The sequence below is a fragment of the Eumetopias jubatus genome, unplaced genomic scaffold, assembly GCF_037043125.1.
Source record: "Eumetopias jubatus isolate StellerSeaLion01/CBP00866 unplaced genomic scaffold, mEumJub1_p1.0 scaffold_3, whole genome shotgun sequence".
NCBI classification, from domain to species: domain Eukaryota; kingdom Metazoa; phylum Chordata; class Mammalia; order Carnivora; family Otariidae; genus Eumetopias; species Eumetopias jubatus.
The window spans coordinates 162841668-162857072 of NW_028274809.1; the positions used below are offsets into that span (position 1 = coordinate 162841668).

Sequence of the window (15405 nt, forward strand, 5' to 3'; positions counted from 1 at the left end):
AGCTGCAGGAATGGCAGGGCGCGGGCGAACATGCGGTCCCAGGCCCGTGCATGGCGCATGCGTAGCGCGCGAGCGCCTGGCTCGGATAGGAACAGTCCAAGTGAGAGGGGAGCTGGCTGTGGATTCAGATTCTTTTTCTTTGTGCAGTAGGGATGTGGCTTCTCTTCTCCTCTTCGATTGTATCTTAATTTGTAAGACTTGAGTGTGGCTCTGGAGAGAGCAAGAAAGGCAGTAGAGTGTTGTCAAGCTCTTCTTCGTTCTTCAGCCCCCCACCCGGGCTGGGGGCAGAGGGTTAGACGGTCCTAGGTCAAGAAGAGCGGGGGCGGAAGCGGCGGTGGCTGTGACGGCGGCGGCTGTCAGACCTGGAGAGGGGCCGTGCGGAGCGGCGATGGAGGGTCAGCGCTGGCTCCCGCTGGAGGCCAATCCCGAGGTGAACGCGGCTGGGATCTCGGGCTGCGGCCGCGGGCAGGGGTCGAGGGAAGCGGGCTGCCGCGGCTAGTTCAGAGCATTTGTTTCTATAAATTGTGTTCTCTGTTTGTTTTCAGGTCACTAACCAGGTGAGTGAGGTGTCTGTCGCTCGGGACCCCGGAGCCCTCCCTGCCCGCCTGCATCTCTACGCTTACTGGGAATCCGGAATTAGATTCAGTGAGGGCCCCTCTTGCTCTGCTTCAGACGGGTGTGCCCCCTTTACGGCCGTGTGCCTCCCACCTGGCTTCTGGAGATGCTCCCAGCTGTCTCAGTCCCTCCTCTGGTCCCATTGCCGTGTCATCACGTTTCCTGGGGTCCCCGGGTCTGAGGCTTGTGGCACGTTGACCCTGTGTTCCCATACCTCTTCCCTCTTCGTTTTGCCTCCTGCTAGTGCCGATTCCATAATTTCCCAACCCTTGTACCTTCTGGGTGACTAATTTGTCTACACTACCTGACTCCAAGCTTTGTAAACTCGCCCACTCAGTCCTTGTAATTTCATCCACCGCCTGCACTATGAAATCATCTTCCAATCGTCTTCTCTTGCTCCATCAAGTCACTTCTCTTCCCCGCCACGCCCCCTTTCTCTTCCAGTCCCTAAAACTGGAATTCAGTTTCGCCTTGATACCGTAGAAAGCGCAGTAATAGGGACCCACGCCATTCTTCGCCCACCTACAAACAAAGTTCCTCTGGGTATGGAAGGTTCACGTTTGGGGAGGGAAAAGGGAACATCTCCCGCCCCTCGATTAACAGAACAGTAAGTGCTACCAGGTATAAACCTTTGATTTGCTCAGGTGTGTTTTGTCCTGACCTGTTTTTCATTCTCAACAGCTCATTGACTTTTTACTGCTCTCCTACTTTATCATAATGATATGCTCCCCCCCGCCCCCCATAATCTTCCTTTTCATCACCAAGGAATAATGATTCATTACGTACTTAATTTTTTGTTTTCAACGCTTGTAAAAAATTCTTTATATACAGAAAGTAGATAGAAATGCTTTATCTTAATGTGGACAGCAAATCCTAAATCTTATGCAGTTTATTTTATGTTTTCAGAATGACTCCAAACTCTTCTCTTTAGTAACCTAGAAATGTAAAAAACTGAAAACCAGCATACATCTTTCTATATTACTCTTTAGGTGGCATGCCCTGTCCATTATCATGTCCATTTTCTTTTGTTTTCCCCCTTTGAAATTTGCTGTTAATTTTGTTCCTTAAAACACTTTGACACTTTTGTAAAAAGAGGAAAAAAAAATCTTTGGGCCGAAAAATCAGTATTTGCAACTTCTGACTTAGTGCCATAGTGAAAGAGGTATTTTTCTCTCAGACTTAATCCAAAATGATTTTTACACCTTTTGTGAAAAATCAGTTTACTATATATGTAGACTCTGTTCTTTTCCATTTATCTATGTGCCTGTTCCTTTCCCAGTTCCACACTGTCTTGATTACTGTAGTTTTGTAGTAAATCTTGAAATCGAATGGGATGGATCTTCCCACTTTGTTCTTTTTTAAAATTGTTTTAGGTTATTTTATAGCTCCTTTGCCTTAGCATACAAATTTTAGAATCAACTCATCAAGTTCTACAAAAAAATCATGATTTTGATGATGAATGTGTGTCTAAGTATATAGATTTAATTTGGGGAAATTAACATCTTAAAAATATTGAGTCTTGTAATCCATTAAGATGGTATATCTCATCATTCACTTGAGTCTTCTTTGATTTCATTCAACAGTGTTTTGTAGTTTTAGCATTTAGGTCTTGCACATATGTTAGATTTATACCTAAATATTTAATGATTTTTGGTACTATTGTAAATGATACTGTTTTAAAATTCAATTTCTAATTGTCCATTGCTATGTGTAGAAATGCAGTTGATTTTTATATGTTGACTTGTATCCTACTACCTTGTTAAATTCACTTACTCTGGTGGCTTTTTTGTTGATGTTTTGGGACTTTCTATATAGACCATAATTTTCTCTGTGAATAGACTGTTTTTTATTTGTTCCTTTTCAGTCTGTGTGCTTTTTATTTCTTATTGCACTGGTTGGGACCTTCAATACAAAGTTGAATAGAATGGAGAGAGAGGACGTCCTTGTCTTGTACCAGACCTTGGGTGGAAAACATTGGATTTTTTATCATTAGGTATATTAATCGTAGGGTTTCAGTAAAGACTTTTCCTCTGATAAAGAAGTTTCCTCTTTTTCCTAGTTTGCTGAGAGTTTTTATCATGAATCAGTGTTCAATTTTCTCAAATGACTTTTCTGCATCCCTTGAGGTGATTATTTAAGGAAGAAATAATACCAATTCTGTGTAAACATAGAAGAGGAGGGACACTTACCAATTCATTTTAATGGCCAGCATTACCAGACAAGCCATAATATGAATAACTGCAAACCAGTATCCCTCATGGGATCTAAAAATCTTCAACAAAATGTAGCAAAAAGGATGTAGCAATGTGTAAAAAGGATAATAATTCATGACTAAGAGCAGTTTATGCAGGTTATTGGAAAGCTAGTTCATCATTCAAAAGTCAATCAGTATAATTAACCATATAACAGACTAATGAACAAAACTATTTTTTAGATGATATTGTTATTTGTTAATAAGATATAAACTTACTTAACTGTGATGTGACCCAGCTGCTATTGGACTTTCCCTAGGTAATCTTAATAAACTATAAAACGCCTTCACTAAAAGAAACCACAAAAAAACAAAAAAGTGTACTTTTTCACATTAATTAAATAATATTATTTATATAATATAATATAAATAATAATACCTTTTATAATGCCAGGTATCTGAGAAGGAGCTGGTTATTCTTTGGTGATTAAAATATTCATGGTTTTCTGCTTTTCACTTCAGTGGGAAGATAGACAATAAACAAGCAAACAATTAGCAATTGTTTTAAGTGCAATGAAAAAAATTAATAGGGTACTGTGATCGAGACCATCAGGAGAAACATAATAGGTTGGATGGTGACAGGAGGCCATTCTGAGGTGACATAAACAGGGAAAAGATGTTATTTAGTGTATGATTCTATACTATTTCTGGCTTGCTTTGGCATGGTTCAGTTTGTTTTAAAGAAGTAATATGCTTTTAGGGGAGAATGGGAAAAAATCTGAGTGTGATTAGTTTTAACCAAAATTTTTGTCGTTGTTTCTTTATTCTCTGTATATTAGTGACAAAACTGAGGGTAGAAAATGAATAGAAATTTAATAACTGACTTAGAATTTGGAGAATTAATAAATTAAACCAGATAAACCCCAACAGTATCTATCCCCACGCTCTCTATTTCCCTATCTTAATGGAATCTTAGGCCTTTTACTTGTTACAGTTTGATAGTTGCATATGTTATTATTGTACTCTTAGTTTGAGCAAATACTGTTTTATGTTCTAATGATGCCTAGTTTGTAGAAGAATGATCAATCCATATTTACTATATGGAGATCATTATTAACTGTCAGATATTAAGTAGTAACCATGTGTCTCTGTAGATGTGGTAAGCAATGATTTTTCTTATTGATTAATATGCTGTCGATCCCTTCTAAGGATATTTTGTCATGTTGCAGGTAGGGCTTACCTGGAATAAAACCAGTTAAGTGATAGAAAAAATTATTCTCATTTAACTACTATTCTCCTATTTCTGCATCTAGGAATTACTACTAGTATATGTTTATTAGTAGTAATATCAAGCAAGTACTAAATAAGTGTAATTTCTGTTAAAACCTAAATCATTAACAAATAAGTAATAAGACGGAGTTTATTGCTGCCCTGAGCAGGCCATTAAAGACTGGAGAAAGTGGCTTTAGAACAAATTTGAAAGGAAAGTGAATTTTATTTTTCTATTTTCTTCAATTTATAAAATCAGAGTCTTTGTTATTTGACTGTTACCTAAAGAAGGAGGAGGAATTCATTATAAATTAGGGGCAAAGGGTAACAGATTTAAAATAAAGAAATCTAGTTTTTGTGCAAAACCTGGAAAGAATAGGTAGTTATAGACCCTTTGAGAATGCAAAGAGTTCTTTGTAAAGTTGGAGAACAAGGTACAAAAAAAGAGACTTCAGACAATGAAAAAAACGAGGCTAGAAAAGTAAATAGGGATGAGAGCATCCTGGAGCTCTGCATGTGGGTTTTGGCAGTGTGAGCTTGACAAATCATGTAAACTCTCAGACTCCGTTTTCTCACTGGTAAAAGGCTATATTGAAACCTACCTTGCCAGTTGCAATAAAGGTGAAGTACATTAAACCTTTTAGCATGGTTTCTGATACATGATACTTTTAAAAAATATTTATAAATAATTTTAAATTATTTGGTGGAAAATTTTATCATTGGACCATAGAATAAAAAAGATAAGTGACCTAAGGATCTTTTATGGGCACATATTCTTTTTTTTTTTTTTTTAAGATTTTATTTATTTGAGAGACAGAGCATGCATGAGCAGGGGGAGGGGCAGAGTGAGGGAGACAAGCAGACTCCCTGTTAGCGGGGAGCCCAACACAGGGCTCCATCCCAGGACCCTGAGATCATGACCCAAGCTAAAGTCAGACACTTAACCTGCTCAGCCACCCAGGGGCCCCTAAAGGCACATACTCTAATTTACTCATTTTTCTTGACAAAATTTTAGTGGCATTGTGAAAATTTAGTGAGCTAATCAATCAGAATTTTGTTATTTTATTATCCAATGTTTAGAAAAGCCAAGAGACTGGTATTAGAGGTTATAAATCCATTATCCTGCTTGATGCAAACTGGTTGATTCTAACTGTGTAGAGATGGCTTTGCAAATGCATATATAGAATACTCTGTGGGTAGTCTGGAGAGTTTTTTTGGAACAGTTTTAAGATTGTTATTTTGAGTTTTCCTCCAGTTTTGTAAATTTAGCCAAAATACATATATGTGTCAGTTCTATAGTTTTTTGTAACTTACAAACTATATATACCTATTGTAAAAATAACACATTTTTTTTAAACTGGAAAATAAAAAAGTTGAGTTCACACCACCCAAGCTAACTGCAGTCAATATTTTAGAAAATTTCCATCCAATCTTTCTCTGTTTGCATAGGATAATTTTAAACACAGGTTTTGTTTTTGTTTTCATGATCAACGTAGGATGGCTTCATGATATTAAAAAAAAAAATGAGAGGTAAAAGTTGAAAGCCTTCTTCCTCACCCTTTCTCCACTTTTCTCCACTTCCCAGAGGTAGTTACTATTAATAGCTGCTTTTGTTCTTTTTATTCATATGATAACTTCCTGTGTGAATCTTACAGAAATCTGGTCAGAGGATGCAACTAATGTACTTGATAGATATTGATTGAATTTTTTATATCAATCTCATTTGATTAGCAATATGAGTAAAAAGTTAAAAAGTGTGATTCCAGTTAAAATTTAGCCATTTTTATGTTAATTTAGTCATTCATTCCTCAGTTTGTTACTTACCAGTCTCACTACAGTTGCTGCCTTGGATCTTGGTACTTTTTGTACTTAATAACTTTGGCTGCCATGGAGTCGTTTGACAACAAAGGCCCTCTACTTCACAGTAATTGGCCAGTTTTGTCCAGAGTGTCACTAAAATGTTTAACTGTTACTTGCTGTTTGCGGCACAGATGTGAAATTACTCTGTTATGTGTACCATCTTGTTTTATAATTTTATGACAGTTTGACTTTTGGGGGTATATAAAATTAACAAATAAATTTAAATCGTCTTATCAGGGTTCATGATACTTTTACTTTTAGAGCTCTCAATCCTGGGCAGGTAGTATTCTTCTATCCAGGTACTAACCAGGCCCAGCCCTGCTTAGCTTCTGAGATCAGACAAGAGCTGGTTGTATTCAGGGTGGTATGGTCGTAGACTGAGCAGGTAGTATTCTGAGTTGATTAAATGAATGCCTGGTTCGGGCGCCTGGGTGGCTCAGTTGGTTAAATGAATGCCTGGTTTTAGATTAGGCAAATATATCTTTCCTGTCTATTTAACATGACACAAATAAAAATGAATATATTTTAAATACATGTCCATAGCTTAATGGACATACATAGACATACAGATGGCAAGATTATTTGTTAAAATAGGGATATAATCTTCAGTTCAACATAACTTGAGTGTCTTTGGTTTAGCCAGGTACAGTGCTAGGGGATGGGATTAAAAAAATGAATAAGACACAGTTCCTTCCCTTGATTTTGTCAATTTTAATTCTTTTTGGTTTCTAGATAAAACTAAATAAATTGGTTTAATGCTTTAAAAAAACCTGAATATTGAGAAGGGCATTAACTAAGAATTTTGGAGAAAGTGGAGAATGGAGAGAGTAGTTTGGAGTGAGTGGGAATCAGATGAAGAACAGGTATAATATAGAGGAGCCCATTGATTTCTGTGGCCCCAGACTGTTGGAGAGCATGTGACTTGATTAACTTAATAGGTGTTGAGCACATTCTGCCAAGAGTTTTTTAATTTAATATATTTCTTATTAAACTTATCTAGGACCTTATTTTTGACCAACCATATTATCATTAGAGTTTCTTCACCAGGCAGAGAAGGAGTTTCTCTGTTCAATTAGGAAGGTCTTTTCTTATAGAACCTGACTATGAGATGAATGGCACTGTTTATGTAACATGGCATTGTTTCTGTTGGTTTTGCAAGATCTCAATTGATGGTCCAAGTACATGCAATCATTCTTCAGGAAGAAGTACCCAAGGCACTGTCTTATTTTCAAATTTTAGATAATGTTAGATCAATAGATACCTTATATTCTTTTTTCTTTCTTTCTTTCTTTTTTTTTTTTTTTAGAGAAAGAGAGCACATGCGAGAGAGGGGAGGAAGGGGCAGAGGGCAAGGGAGAGAGAGACTCCTAAGCAGGCTCCGTGCTCAGCTCAGAGCCCAACATGGGGCTCTGTCTCACAACCCTGAGATCATGACCTGAGCTGAAATCAAGAATTGGATGCTTAACTGAACTGAGCCACTCAGGCACCCCAATAACTTATATTCTTGAACTAAGATATAATGGTGCATTTTTTGGGGGGGAGGGGCAGAGGGAGAAGGAGAAAGAGAATCTTAAACAGTTTCCAGCCCAGCGGGGAACCCAACATGGGCTTCGATCTCACAACCCTGAGATCATGACCCAAGTTGAAATCAAGAGTCAGATGTTTAACCAGCTGAGCCACCCAGCTGCCCCATGATGCATTTTTAATATGATTTTTTTCCCCTCTGCTCCTTTTTTTCTTTAATCTAAACCTTATTTTGTGATGGTGTACTTTTATAAATTAACAGCTTCATTCAACACAAACATTTATTAAGACTTCATTGTGAAATTGACATCATTCTCATTTTTTCTCTCTGTAATAGATTAGGGTCTGACATTTTATTTTCCTATGAAATCTTAAGAGTTTAAAAACCCGCTAATCTTTTGTTACAGTTGTTTTGCCAAGTATGAAAGACAGTGAAGTTGAATACGTTTCACTGTGTACTAGAGGTCAGGAAGCCCATAGTTTACTTCTCATATCAAGCATTTTCTGGTGTACATATTATCATTGTACTTTCTTGGCTTTATGTACTTTTTGCTCATTGATATAATTTGTGATGTGTATTTCTCTTTAAACCTCAAATCTCATCTTCGGTAAGCAGGATAAACTGTGTTGACCATCTAATATAATTCTTTATTTGCTAGGACTTAAATATATCTTCTTAAAAATCGTGTACTGGAAATGAGTTTAACAAACTAACTTGTATGTGTTTGGTGAAGTCCTGGTTTATTATGTTCAACCCCAAAGTAATGGATTTTTAAAGGGATTTTGCTTAATATATTATAAAATTTTAATGTTTCTTAATTGGTATAATATATTGCTGTCTCTTCCCACCCTGTTCATGGAAAACCTGCTTTACTTCATTCTTACCAAACATCAGTAATAATTGTACCTTTCATTCCCTTTTGTTTATTAGATATGTAGTAATACATGTTCATTATTTCCCTGTTAACACTACAATTTTTGTTTGTTTCAACTTTGTTTTCAACTTTTTACCAGTTTCTCAAACAATTAGGTCTACATCCTAACTGGCAGTTTGTTGATGTATATGGAATGGATCCTGAACTCCTTAGCATGGTACCAAGACCAGTGTGTGCAGTGTTACTTCTCTTCCCTATTACAGAAAAGGTAACTAAGATAATAAGGTTTCTGGTAAATGTAATGTTTTCTTTCAATGTTGAATTAAAAACATACTCTTCTTTAAGAACAGATGACCCCCTTCTTGCATGAAATGAGGAAATCTAAAAGACAACTTAAAAAAAAACCCTAGTTTTATTAAAGAGATGATATTTAGATTTTGATGTATAGATTGACAATAAAGCCCTGAGTTAGACTTTTAAACTTGGCTAATTTTCTTCTTTTATAAAATATTTTTTGCCTCAGCGTGTTTCGATATCACATTTAATCACATTTTGTTGTATATGCTTTAGAAATGTTAAGGACTAGAATAATCTTAAGTCTGTCTTAGAGAAGGTATGAATAAAGAATATTCATAATTTCAGTATATAAAATATGTAATTATTTTCTATATATATATATATATATATATAAAGAAGTCTTTTCAGAATAAACCCAGTATGTGTGGAAATTATTAAGTTTAAATACAGCTTTATTGGTAGATTTAGGATGTGTTGGGGATTATAATTAGTTGTTCTTGGAGTTCTGTATTTAATTTCAGATCTCTATATTTCAGGCCTTGTTTAGATATATGCATTATGGAGCCAGAACTTTTAAATTCTTTTTTTTTTTTCTTTCTCCATATACTTTTTTTTTTTTTGGCTAGTAATTTTTTTTATTATGTTATATTAATTTTTAAAACAGCTTTTGAGTTCATATCCTTCTGGTTTTTATTTTTAAACTTAGAAACAACAGGATGAAGTCAGTAGTTGTGAAAAATGAGGAAGTAAATGGAAAGATGTGGGAGAAGTGAAATATTGATGACTTTGTGTATAGATGCTCAGGTCATCTTACTTTTCAGGAATAAATGGAGCCAAGTCTCTGAGAAGATAAGAATTAGGCTTTGTTCAGTCCTAGGAATTCCTGGATAATTTTCTTTATGCCATAACTAGCCTCAATTCAATATAAATTAAAACATACTGAAATATTTCTCTTTTCTACTTATGGTGCTACAAAAAAATTAATTAAGGAAGGGATATTTATTCATATTTGCTGTTTATAATATAGAAATTCAGAGTTAGAAATTTCTTGATGATTATCTGTTATTAGACTAAACTACTTTTAATGGTGAGGTTGTAATTATTCTGAAATTTGAGGAGGAGTTAGGACCCTTAAGTTTACTCTCTCTTAGTCCAGTGTTCTTTTCTTTCTTTCTTTCTTCCTTTCTTTCTTTCTTTCTTTTTTTTTTTTTTGGATTACTAAAGTAAGCCAATAGATAGCTATCCCAGGACTCCAATTGTAAGGAATAATAAAAAGAAAAAAACAAACAGCTGCTTAATGCTTAGGATTTCTTAGTTGGTATGATATAGATATGAGTTTATGGTCTGAATTGGAAATTTCTCAAAACATTGAGTTTTATGACCTGTCTTTTTTTTAAAGTTTATTTTTATTTTTTTATTCACTTTTTTAAGTTAAAGAATAAATTGGATTTGGTCTCCTTCATTTAGTGGCTCTCAGTATTTAAAAAAAGCATGTTGTCCTTATCAATTGGACTCTTCATTTAGTGGATCACCAGTACTAAAAAGCTCATTGTGCCTATTGCTAGAAAGAACACAATTCTAAAATACTAAAGTGGAGAATATAATGGCATCTGCCACTTTTGGATCTCTCTTACAATTTGGTATATTCTCATTCCGTTCATAAGTGACATATTAAAGTCACTCAAGGGATATCTAGAGGGTATTTTAGGAATACAGAGTGTTTCAGGCTTCTGTGTTTTTTCTTTTTAAGATTTTATTTATTTGAGAGAGAGAGAGAGTGAAAGAGCATGAGCAGAGGGGGAGGGACAGAAGGAGAGAGAAACAGACTCCCCGATGAGCAGGGAGCCTGATGCAGGGCTCTATCCCAGGACCCCAAGATCATGACCTCAGCCGAGGGCCTATGCTTAATCGGCTGAGCCACCCAGGCGCCCCTTAACCGTTTTTGTTTTTGTTTTTGTTTTCAGAGAGTGAGAGTGAGAGAGAATGAGAGCGTTCATGTGCACACAAGCGGATGGGGAGGGGCAGAGGGAGAGAGAGAGAGTCTAACCAGGCTTCATGCCCAGTGCTGAGCCTGACACAGGGTTCCCTCTCATGAACCTTGAGACCATGAGTTGAGTCAAAATCAGGAGGCAGAGGCTTAACCGATTGAGCCACCCAGGCGCCCCTATAAAGTAGATATTTTAAAAACATAAATGAGAATCATTTTAATGTATATTGACCTAGAACCACCCTATAATCAGACAAATTTCCGAGTAGGAATATGTAAATCTATTCCATTTTTTTTATGTGCTTTATAGTATTCCACTAAGATATGCCATAGTATGTTAACCAAATCCCTATTGATGGATAATTAGAAGTTTCCCAGTTTTACGTTTGAGTACTCTTTAATGTATTATTTTCATAAGTAGATTATTGACTTTTTTTTTTTAATAGTATGAAGTATTCAGAACAGAGGAGGAGGAAAAAATAAAATCTCAGGGACAAGATGTTACATCATCAGTATATTTCATGAAGCAAACAATCAGCAATGCCTGTGGAACAATTGGACTGATCCATGCTATTGCCAACAATAAAGACAAGATGCACTTTGGTAAATAATTTTGTGTTACTGCTTGGCCCCCTCACCCTCCTAAGTTAAAAGTTAACTTATTGAGCAGTAGGTGGTGCTGTAGTTCTTTCTTTTAAAGTAGTAAAGGAAACCTTTTCCCCTCTCCATTCTTTTATAATGGGAATGTATATTTTTGTGTTGAAGAAATATTAAAGTTTCCCTTTTTTTTTTAAAGATTTTATTTTTTTGACAGAGAGAGACACAGTAAGAGAGGAACACAAGCAGGGGGAGTGGGGGAGGGAGAAGCAGGCTTCCCACCGAGCAGGGAGCCCGATGTGGGGCTCGATGTGGGGCTCGATGTGGGGCTTGATGTGGGGCTCGATGTGGGGCTTGATCCCAGGACCCTGGGGTCATGACCTGAGCCAAAGGCAGACACTTAACGACTGAGCCACCCAGGCACCCCAATCTTTCCCATTCTTTTATGAGTGATAAACGGAGGTTTAACAAACAACTTAAAGCCTATCATTTATCCCAATTTTCTTACATTTCCAGCTTACCAGTGAAAAGGTTTTTACCCGAAAAGGTTAGGATGCTAATAGTATTTTCATATATCAGTGAGATAGCAAACCTTCTCAATTTTACCTTAATATTCTCAGAATCTGGATCAACCTTGAAAAAATTCCTCGAGGAGTCTGTGTCAATGAGTCCTGAAGAACGAGCCAGATACTTAGAGAACTATGACGTCGGTACCTTCTTTCTGTCTTGATCTCAATTATGGGCAAAGTTTTGTGGGATTGTAGATTCTGTTTGGGGGTTTGTCTTGAAACTAGTTTTAAGCACTTGTGGATTTTGTTGTGTCATTACCTGAAATATCCATAAATGTTGATCAGTTGCCACTTCTTTTCTACATCCAGAGGTGAATGAGAAAAAAAAAGTTTGATTGACAAATATTAAAAATACTTTATGATTGACCACTGCTTACCATTCTCTCCCTATAAATAAATATATGCCTGCCAATACCCTATGTGTCTTTCACTGGGAATTTGGAACAAGGCTGAATACCAATGGAAAAAGCAAAGGTTTAATGGTAGATGCCAGACCATACTTTAGCTCTTTCATCCTCTTAGTAATGTTTTTGCATGTGTGAAGACACAGGCTACATAATCTACTTTTAAATGATTGTACCATTTCATAGAATTGTTTTAGAGTGGCATTTAAATTTCATTGGTTTTGAAATCTATTTTTCTTTTGAAGTTCTTTTTACCTTTTAGTAACACTATTAAGTAGATGGTAAGTTCTCTGAAATTAGAAGCGGTGTAGTGTACAGATTATTTGGCTAGAAAAATGCCTTACACAGTTTTTGCCCAATGAATCCATTGATTTGATTATGTTGTTTTAGCATTCTTATACACTTTGATTATCTTAAATTGTTTTTTCTTAAAAAAAAACCCTACAGATCTCATAAGATATCTTTATTTTACACAAAAGTAAAATAAACAACACAAAAGTCACCAGTAATCCCACCAATGGGAGACAGCCATCATTATTCATATTTTTTATAGGGAGTGTGTATATCTATCTATATATATATAGATAGATATACACACAATTTTTTAAAACAAAAATTTGATCACACTGTAATATTGTTTTATAACTTGTTTTTTTCACTTAACTTATCACAAATGTATTACGTACCAGTAAGTATATATTTGACATCATTATTTAATGGCTGCATAGCTTTCCATTGTGCAGTATTTTATTTCACCAAGAAATTGTTGGAAATTTAATATTTTTCCTCTTTATTCACTATTTAAAAAAATATACAAGGAATATTATTGTAGCTAAATCTTTACAGATATCCTTAATTGTATATACTTATGTACAATTACATGTAAATAAACTCCTGGAACAGAAATTGCTGGATCAAACAATTTGCATGTTTTTAAAACTTTGATACTTATTTCCAAATTGCCATTCATAAAGGTACTTTCACCCCAAATTTACTACTTTTGCCCTTTTTCTTCATTTTTGCTAATAGTGGGTATTATAAGAGCATTTTTTTTTAAGTTCAGAAAACTAAAATCTCTAGCTTCTGATAAATGCATGCTTTCTGCTCCCCATTTTTATTTTTTTATTTTTATTTTTTAAAGATTTTATTTGTTTATTTGAGAGAGAGAATGAGAGAGAGAGAGCACATGAGAGGGGGGAGAGTCAGAGGGAGAAGCAGACTCCCTGCTGAGCAGGGAGCCCAATGCGGGACTCAATCCTGGGACTCCAGGATCATGACCTGAGCTGAAGGCAGTCGCTTAACCAACTGAGCCACCCAGGCGCCCTCTGCTCCCCATTTTTAAACTGCTGACTGAAGCTGCATGATTAAGCATAACTACAGCCAGAGCTGCAGAGGAGCATGTAACCTGGAGAAACAGATGAGATAAGTTTTCCAGTCTCTGTCTGTGAGATGCTTACTTTATTCTGGTCCCAGCTGAATAAAGTGTTAAAACTTTAGTTCTAACAAATGATTTAAATGTCTCCCACTTCACATCTGGAAATTACAAATAATCAGATAGTCACTTTCCTACGTCTTCAGGGATTTGTGGGTTGGAAAGTAGAGCAATTCATTTCGTTACCCAGAAATCATTCTTTAATATTAAACTGTTCCTAAATTTCTTCCAATTTGTTATCTCTTAACAAAGCTTTAGATGTTAAAATTTAGCTTTGTTGTTTTCTTTTAAAATTTTGGATATAGTCATTTTTTCCAATTAATATCTTGTGTTCTTATTACAGGCTATTCGAGTCACTCATGAGACCAGTGCCCATGAAGGTCAGACTGAGGTATTTCACATTTTTCAAAACTTTTCTTGCCATGTGTAAGTTTAACCATAGTGTTGTTGTATGGCGTGTAGTTTTAGAAAATTACTTGGACTTTTTTTTCCTTTGAGGAAATTTGCTTATGTGAAAGTAGTCATGAAGTAGCTCAAGAACATGTATTGATAAGGTATTAATAGGCACTTCGATATCAGCCATCTCAGTTTGTCTAATCATTTAGACAGATTGCAGACTGTGGGCTGGTTGCATCTTCCTTATTAGATTCTTTTGACTTATGCAAGTGTTTTGAGAAAAATATCTGCATGATAGTACAAGTAGATGAACCTGTAGGATTTTCAAGACTCTTTATCATGCCCAACCACCAGCAAAAAACCCATTGTACTCTTTGCTCAATAAATCTGTTCTGGGGCAATATGATTTCTACCATCTTCATTCTGTTAGTAGTTCTTCACCTGGGTCACCTCTCCTCTCCTTCATCTCTCTCTTTTTTTTTTTTTCTCTTGGTTTCTCTTATTCCCTCTCCATTTCTTTTCTTTCCCTCTAAGCCTCATGTTCCCACTTTTGGAGGAAGTTTGTCAAAGGTTATTTCAGTCAAAATGAATAGAGTTTAATTAAAGTCATTTGGTAAATTTATAACAAATTTAAGTCTTGGGGCGCCTGGGTGGCTCAGTCATTGGGCGTCTGCCTTCGGCTCAGGTCATGATCCCAGGGTCCTGGGATCGGGTCCCACGTCTGGCTCCCTGCTCAGCGGGAAGCCTGCTTCTCCCTCTCCATCTGCTGCTCCCCCAGCTTGTACTCACTCTCTCTGGCTCTCTCTCAAATAAATAAATAAAATCTTTAAAAAAAACAAACGAACAAATTTAAGTATTAACACCAGAAAATTATAGATTTTCTTCTTTCTTATCCATGTGTGACTTGAAACCATATTTTTTCACATACAAAGATTATATTGCCTTTGTGCTTTAACAATACTTGAAAAAATACTTGAAAAAATATCTGATTTAAAAATATTGTTCTTAAATATTTTCACTATCTCCAAAAGTTTTTTTTTTTTTTTTTTTTTTTACGGAGAAAACAATTCAATACTATGATATACCTGCAGTTTTTCATAGATTGAAGTGGATAAGTGAGTGTTTGGAATAAAGCCATCTAGGAATTTAAACACTAATTCCCCCTATAATTATATTATACCGTCTTGGTTGCTCTCAAGTTCTGTTTTCAGGGGTGTGGACTTTTACTTTTTGACTAAGTTTACACACGTACACACACACACACACACACACACACACACACACACACACACACACACGGCATCTCTAAATGTCTGTAACACCAGATTGGAAATTAATGGAACGCTCCCTTTTTAAGTTGCTTTGTATGATCCTAGGCATGTTCTTAAT

The 15405-nt window shown here is 35.9% G+C and overlaps 1 protein-coding gene across 3 annotated transcripts in view; it reads left to right on the forward strand.

The window, feature by feature from the left end:
* The first annotated feature begins 310 nt into the window (after window positions 1-310).
* Window positions 311-15405, forward strand: part of UCHL3 (ubiquitin C-terminal hydrolase L3) — a 43343-nt gene continuing 28248 nt past the window's right edge. For 2 of the 3 annotated variants that reach the window (XM_028106131.2, XM_028106133.2), the window contains exons 1-6: window positions 311-430; window positions 546-557; window positions 8474-8602; window positions 11065-11221; window positions 11836-11921; window positions 13964-14011. In XM_028106131.2, the coding sequence (XP_027961932.1) occupies window positions 389-430; window positions 546-557; window positions 8474-8602; window positions 11065-11221; window positions 11836-11921; window positions 13964-14011 (474 nt within the window). In that variant the 5' untranslated portion in view covers window positions 311-388. Of the gene's footprint in view, window positions 431-545; window positions 558-8457; window positions 8603-11064; window positions 11222-11835; window positions 11922-13963; window positions 14012-15405 lie in introns of those variants that run through there. The other variant, XM_088021865.1, reaches the window with a different exon arrangement.